General features: G+C 41.4%; 1 protein-coding gene across 1 annotated transcript in view; it reads left to right on the top strand.

Moving 5' to 3' along the window:
* nipbla (NIPBL cohesin loading factor a) overlaps positions 1-6,617 on the top strand; it is a 41,424-nt gene extending 34,807 nt beyond the window's left edge. The window contains exons 47-48 of the mRNA XM_088994186.1: positions 2,543-2,740; positions 5,721-6,617. Of these exons, the coding sequence (XP_088850312.1) occupies positions 2,543-2,740; positions 5,721-6,083 (561 nt within the window). The 3' untranslated portion in view covers positions 6,084-6,617. The remainder of the gene's footprint in view (positions 1-2,542; positions 2,741-5,720) is intronic.
* Positions 6,618-7,122: the final 505 nt, after the last annotated feature.

The raw sequence follows: 7,122 nt of genomic DNA on the forward strand, positions 1-7,122 counted from the left end.
GCAACACTTAAACGAGGTATCTTCGATATGGCATGTCATTTTATCATTGGGTTCATGGATTGCGTATCTAACATGCTTTTTGTACAGTAGTGAAGTTAAAAATAAACTTGTGCATAAAATAAAAACGTCTTTACACTTTTTTAATGACGATTTCCTTTCAAAAATGCAACCAATGCAAAATTCTCACGTTCTATTCACATGAAACCAAGAAAAAAAGTGACTGTTGCAAGCGATAAAGATATCTGAATGCTACACAATTAAATACATGGTTGAAAAACCAAAACTGCAACGTTTACATTACTTACGTTGATGAAGTATTCTGCTGCACGTCACGTCAAACTCTTTCGCGATGAAGGATTTGCTTGTTGGATTGTCCTCCACAGCCACGATTGCCTTGTACGTTGTTCGGATATCACAATTCTTACGTTTCCCCATGGTTGAAATTGGTGTCAAGCAACAGTACTGTATTTTAGATCTGCTACGCTTTTTTTATTGTGCTCGGTAAGACAGGTCACAACACGGAAGCTGGTGACGTGACTGGGCTTGGGAGGACCCGACAACGGGGTTCGAGAGAGTGCCTGACTAGAATGACTGTACATGTTTGGTCTGAGAACTGTGTTGCACCCAAAAGCTGCCAGAAGAGGGTATCCAAGCTCCATATAAGGAATTTATCAGCGTCTGCTACACACGAGCTGGCATCTGAAAATGAAAATGGCGTCTGCTACACGGGAGCTGGTCACGTAACCAGGTCGACCAACGGCGCGACCGATATAGATTTCGATAATGGTGGTACTGTATAGAAATCCCTAAGCAAATATCAATTCACCTTAAGTATCTTTTGTATCGATAGAAACATAGCAAAATGGCCGGCGGGAGATGAAAAAGAGCACCGTAGTAACCGGATTATCGTTAAAACCACGAATCGTACTAAATGGAACTAATTATACATAAAAAGACTAGAAATGTGCACGGGAAATGAAAATAGTGTCGTAATAAGCAGTATTATCAATATAAACAATATCGATATAACGAGACTTTACTGTATGTCATTCATTGAAGTTGCGCCTTAAAGGACAACCGACGTCTCCGGACAAGTTGTGTCCATTTGTAAAATGGCTTCAAATGACTTCGACTGAGCGTATTTCACAAAGATTCTACCGCATATAGCTATATTTTACATTTTAAGACTCGCGCTGAATATTCAGGAAGTCTTGTTTTTGAGTTGGTGACGAGTCCGTACGTGACGTCACTAAAGGACCCCACTTGACCGTAAAAAAGACGCATTGTAGCGGTCCTTCCATCACGTCAATGTATTTTTCTGTACTTGTTTGGTCTCGGGACCTTGTGTTGCACCCAAAAGCCGCCAGAAGAGGGCGTCCAAGCGCCATATAAGGAATTTATAGGCCTGTGGAAACGGAGGTGGCCACAGGATGTCGGTTGTCCTTTAAAGGACAACCGACATTACTTTTTTGTTTCCTGACATCAGAAAAACGTTTTATAGCATCTAAAATACACAAAACACGCAGTATGATATTTTTAGTCAAATGCAAAGCATCAATAAAAAGGAGTGAAGTGTCCCAAAACTACTTCAAATTGAACCCGGAAGTGGCCAGTTTCAGAAGGTCCCGCCCCCTTGTTTGTGGTGTCACGCCAAGACGTCCTGCCTTGCTCGAGAATCAAAACAATGGCTTCAGATTCGGAAAGGATGCTTTCTTTTTCCTCATCCAGTTATGAATATGATTCAAATAGTTCTGAAGAGAAAAGCATGAATGTTTGCAATCGATTAAAGAATTTATTTGTACCATTTTGAGGAATTTATTCCGGTCATTTTGATGCATCTGGAGATAAATGTAGTGACAAACTCTTTAGTACTCACAGTACCCAAAAAAAGGCAGAAGATGGCGACAAAGCTCAGTGGAAATTGTCTCCTGGGAAGTTTTGTCAGCGAATAATATAGAAGTCTTGGTGCAACACACAACGATTCACCATCGCGTTATTTATGTGTTTTCCTTCTAATTTCGCCATCAACACGGATCAACACGAAGTTTTCAGACCAAACCAAGTACCGCAAAATGTGATTAAAGGACTGCTGCAATGTGTTCTTTCTCGGTCAGGGGCATTCCTTCAGTGACGTGACGTGAGGACTCGTCACTAACTCAAAAACAAGACTTCCGGAATATTCAGCACGAGTCTTAAAACGGAAAATATAGCGACGTATATGCGGTGGAATCTTTGTAAAATATGCTCAGTAGAAGTCATTTGAAGTGATTTTACAAATTATGGACACAACTTGCCCGGAGGCGTCAGTTGTCCTTTAAATATGACACATTTTTTAAACTGTCATTCATTGAGGGTGCTACTTATAGTCCGTAATTTGTTTTTAGGTGCTATGAAGTGCAGTATACCAAACCCATGAAAAAAACTTAGGAACACTAGTGTCTAAGATGTCCTGCAGTGAAGCTGCAAATGTCAACAATATTTATTTTCCCAGTTGATAGCAACTGGATGACCCACTAACCAGTGCTTTTATCCTGGATCATAGTTCAAGGTGCTGATGGAACATCTGGACCCAGACGAGGAAGATGAGGAGGGAGAGGCGTCAGCAAGCGCCAATATCCGAAACAAAGCCATAAATGCTCTGCTGGGAGGCTCGGGACCCCTATCGGGACCTAGTCCACGTAATCAGGCAGGACCAGAGACAGATGATGACTACAGTGACAGTGACGAGCGGACTCCTGGGGTGAGACTGAATCAGTGTCTGGTGGATTCCTTGTATGTGCAAAAACACTAATTTTTTTCAGATATCAAAAAAGACATATTTCTTGCCTTTTAAATTATTCACCCGAGTGAACAAAACAAAATATTTTGGATACATAACGGTTACATATAAGAAAGACTGTAATTTTCAATTTTCTACCATTTAATTTGCACCATTATTTATAAACATGAATGTTGGTACAAGTTTCTAAGTTGGATCAACATGGACTATTCTCTCCTCTTAACTCATTTACTGCCAGTTGACGTGCAAATATGTGTCTACGCCAGTGACAGGGTTTTTGTCGTTTTCACTCAAATTGCTGGACCTACAGAATATTGAGTTTTAGGACTATATAAATATTCAATACAGCAAAAGAAACCTTAAAGGACAACCGACGCCTCTGGACAAGTTGTGTCCATAATTTGTAGAATCGCTTCAAATGACTTCTACTGAGCGTATTTTACAAAGATTGCACCGCCTATATCTATATTTTACGTTTTAAGACTTGCGCTGACGATTCAGGAAGTCTTGTTTTTGAGTTGGTGACGAGTCCTGACGTCACGGCTGGAACGCCCCTGACCGAGAAAGCGACACACAATGCATTTTGCGGTACTTTGTTTGGTCTGCAAACTTCGTGTAGATCCGTGTTGATGGCGAGATTAGAAGGAAAACACATAAATAACGCGATGGTGAATCGTTTTGTGTTGCACCAAGACAACTATTTGATATTCGTTGACACAAATTCCAAGCAGTCAAATCAGCCATTTCCAATGGAGCTCTGGCGCCATCTTCTGCATTTTCTGGGACGTTACACATCAGTCTTTATGCCTCAAAATGCCGCCAGAAGGCCAGAAGAGGGCGTCCAAGCGCCATATAAGGAATTTATCAGCCTGTGTAAACGGAGGTGGCCACAGGATGTCGCCATTTTGTGCCTCTTTTTTTGGGTGAGAGATTTTCCCCCAATGTTGCCTCAAAATGGTACAAATAAATTCTTTAATCGATTGCAAACATTCATGCTTTTCTCTTCAGAACTATTTGAATCATATTCATAACTGGATGCGTAACAAGAAAGCATCTTCTCCGAATCTGAAGCCATTGTTTTGATTCTCGAGCAAGGCAAGACGTCTTTGGCGTGACGTCACGAACTGGGGGCGGGACTTTCTGAAAATGCCCAATTCGCAGCTTAATTTTTTGCAGATTTAGCACACTTTCAGGCATTTTTATTGGTGTTTTGCATTTGACTAAATACGTCTGTGTAAGCTCTCAGTCGTACAGGAGTGGTCCATCGATGAGAAGGTTTCTTCAGCCGTCATCTGTACAAAAGTGAAGGTTTCGGACGTTTCGCCTCCTATCCAAGAGAAGCGTCAGCGAACTAAAGTCTGACTGGTCGTATCGGCCCCATTTATATATCCCTAATGTCCAGACATGGTGGCGCCGGACACAGCTATGATAGGTCCCTACTCTCAGGTTGGGGGGGGGGGGGGGGCAGAGGACCCCTCCCTGTGGCCCCACTGATTGTTCCTACATTCCTGACTAACGACTGGCCTATTACCCCCACTCCCACCGGTATCACCTCATCAGCATAACGACCCTCATCAGCATTACGAAAGTTGCCTAACCTGTTTTGCCTAAGCAGGCTATTGTATGAACGATCCAAATTGAACCTCACCCCACCAGACCGGTTTAATGAAGGATTTTGTTGTTTTATAAGAATCGCTTCTTTTACCCCCCTTTCAAACCATCTATGTTCTTTCGCTAAGATTTTAACCTCATTGTCATCAAATGAGTGGTTGCTAGCTTTTAGGTGCAAATGTACTGCCGATTGAGGTCCACTTATATTATCCCTGCGATGTTGATAAAGTCTTTTTTTGAGAATTTGTTGAGTCTCCCCAGTGTACTGCTCTTTACAATTTTCATTCTTACAATGTATGGAATAAACTACTTTACTTTGTTTTTCATTTGGTAGCCTATCTTTTGGATGCACTAATTTTTGCCTTAACGTGTTTATCGGTTTGAAATAAGTAGGAATTTTATGTTGCCAAAGGACTCTTTGTAATTTTTCAGAAACTCCTGCAATGTACGGTACTGCTACTCCTCTCCTTTTTGTATCTTGAGAATTATTGAATGGGAATGAAACCAATAATTCTCAGAATTATTGAATGGGAATGAAACCAATAATGATGAGGTGATACTGGTGGGAGTGGGGGTAATAGGCCAGTCGTTAGTCAGGAATGTAGGAACAATCAGTGGGGCCACAGGGAGGGGTCCTCTGCCCCCCCAACCTGAGAGTAGGGACCTATCATAGCTGTGTCCGGCGCCACCATGTCTGAACATTAGGGATATATAAATGGGGTCGATACGACCAGTCAGACTTTAGTTCGCTGACGAAGCCTCTTGGATAGGAGGCGAAACGTCCGAAACCTTCACTTTTGTACAGATGACGGCTGAAGAAACCTTCTCATCGATTTGACTAAATATATCAGCCTGCGTGTTTTGGGTATTTTAGATGCTATAAAACATTTTTCTAATGTCAGTTAGGAAACAAAAAACTGGTGTCGGTTGTCCTTTAAACTATCTTCTTTCTTCAGAAGGAAAACGTTTTATGTCAACCTTATTTGGTTCTAGAGTTATCTGCAAGTGGGGGCACTGTACAAAACGAAATGCTGTCCCTTCGTGGTAGGGAAAACATTGCCAGAGGTCTGACCGGAGGTTGATCCGCACCAACAAGAAAAACCAAAACACAAACCCATTTGGGAATAGCGCTCCACGTCATGCTTTTCAATTCCCGAATAAATTAGAGAATGGCAGTGAATGAGTTATTCGTCTTCATTTTTCATTTCCAGGTCTCTTAAAATATTTCAAGATGTAAAATAATGATGCATCTATAAAAATCCCTCAATCTCTCCCACAAGCATTGAAGTGTGCTCAATTCTGCCATCATTGTCCTCTTGCTCCCTTGTAGTCTTCTCGGAGGTCGAGACGAGCAGGCGACCCATCAGACTTGGGAAGAATGAGCGAGACAGTAGACGTGATGGACGTGATTGCCTTGTGCTGCCCTAAGTACAAGGACCGGCCGCAGATTGCCCGCGTGGTCCATAAGACTCCCAGCGGCTACGCCATCCATTGGATGGCCGGCTCCTACTCGGGGCCATGGGCGGAGGCCAAAAAGCGGGACGGTCGCAAACTCGTGCCTTGGGTGGACACAATCAAGGAGTCGGATGTTATTTACAAGAAGATTTCCTTGACCAGCAATCACAAACTTAGCAACAAAGTAGTGCAGACTTTACGGTCACTGTACGCAGCACGGGAAGGAGGAGCGAGCTAATGGCTCCTGTACTTTTGTTTTTTGTTTGTTTCTTAAATTTCTCCACTTTGCCCAATTCCCTGCCGCCTCCTTCAACACGGCCAAACTTCACTGGATTCTCACCCTTTCTCTTCCTCTTCCTCATTTTTTGTAAGCAAAACACAAGACACTACATACTTTTACATGAGTTCTTATTTCAAAAAAGACTTATAATTATTGTTATTATTATTATTACTATTATATGAGAGGGACTGCTCATGTTTGTGTTTAAATGTGTACACGCACAGAGAGGATATAGGATCCAGAAGGCATATTGAAAGGAAATCATAGGCTCCAGTTTATACCCTCTGTTGGAAGGCGTTTACCAGAAGAGACCTGGAGGGCGGGAAATGTTTGGTCAACATTGTTGTGGGAGCTCCTTCGCTGTTGTGCAGCCGATTCTAGTCGCTCATTTCTACTCCCACTGTATCATAGTTTAACACAAACAGAAAAACTAAACAATGTTTATATCTCTGAAGACAAAACTGTAAAAAAAAAAAAAAAAAGAATAAAACCTTAAGTGAATGTTGGAAACTAGTGTTTTTGATGTTCTTATTAAAGTGTTTTTGGAGTTTATTATACTATTAGCACCTAATATTTTCCCCCTCAAGCTTTTAGATATTTGAAAGAAAACAAAAAAAGGACAAAATAATTTTTATTTTATTTTTTTTCCACTTTTATTTGTCTATGCTGTACAATGGCAGAGTCCTCTGAATATAATTTATTTCGAACTACGCATGCAGTATATATGTGACCTATTGCAGAAGGATATTTTGTAAATGTAGATATTTGTTGTTTTAGGTCACCTTAGTAATAAGAGCAAAAGGGGATTCATAACCTTTTTGGGCTGGGGTGGGTGGAACAAATACTGCAATAAATTTTCTACTTCTCTTTGTCATTTGTCTCCTGAAAGTGTCAGTGATCTTTTCCGTTTTTTACCCCAAACGAGTACAGCTGTAAATGGGTTGGCATGTATCTGGATACCTCTGCAGAGTCCTTGGTTAATGGTGCCTTTTACAAT

Source organism: Hippocampus bargibanti, linkage group LG04 (genome assembly GCF_051943395.1).
Source record: "Hippocampus bargibanti isolate YZ-2025 linkage group LG04, ASM5194339v1, whole genome shotgun sequence".
Taxonomy (NCBI): domain Eukaryota; kingdom Metazoa; phylum Chordata; class Actinopteri; order Syngnathiformes; family Syngnathidae; genus Hippocampus; species Hippocampus bargibanti.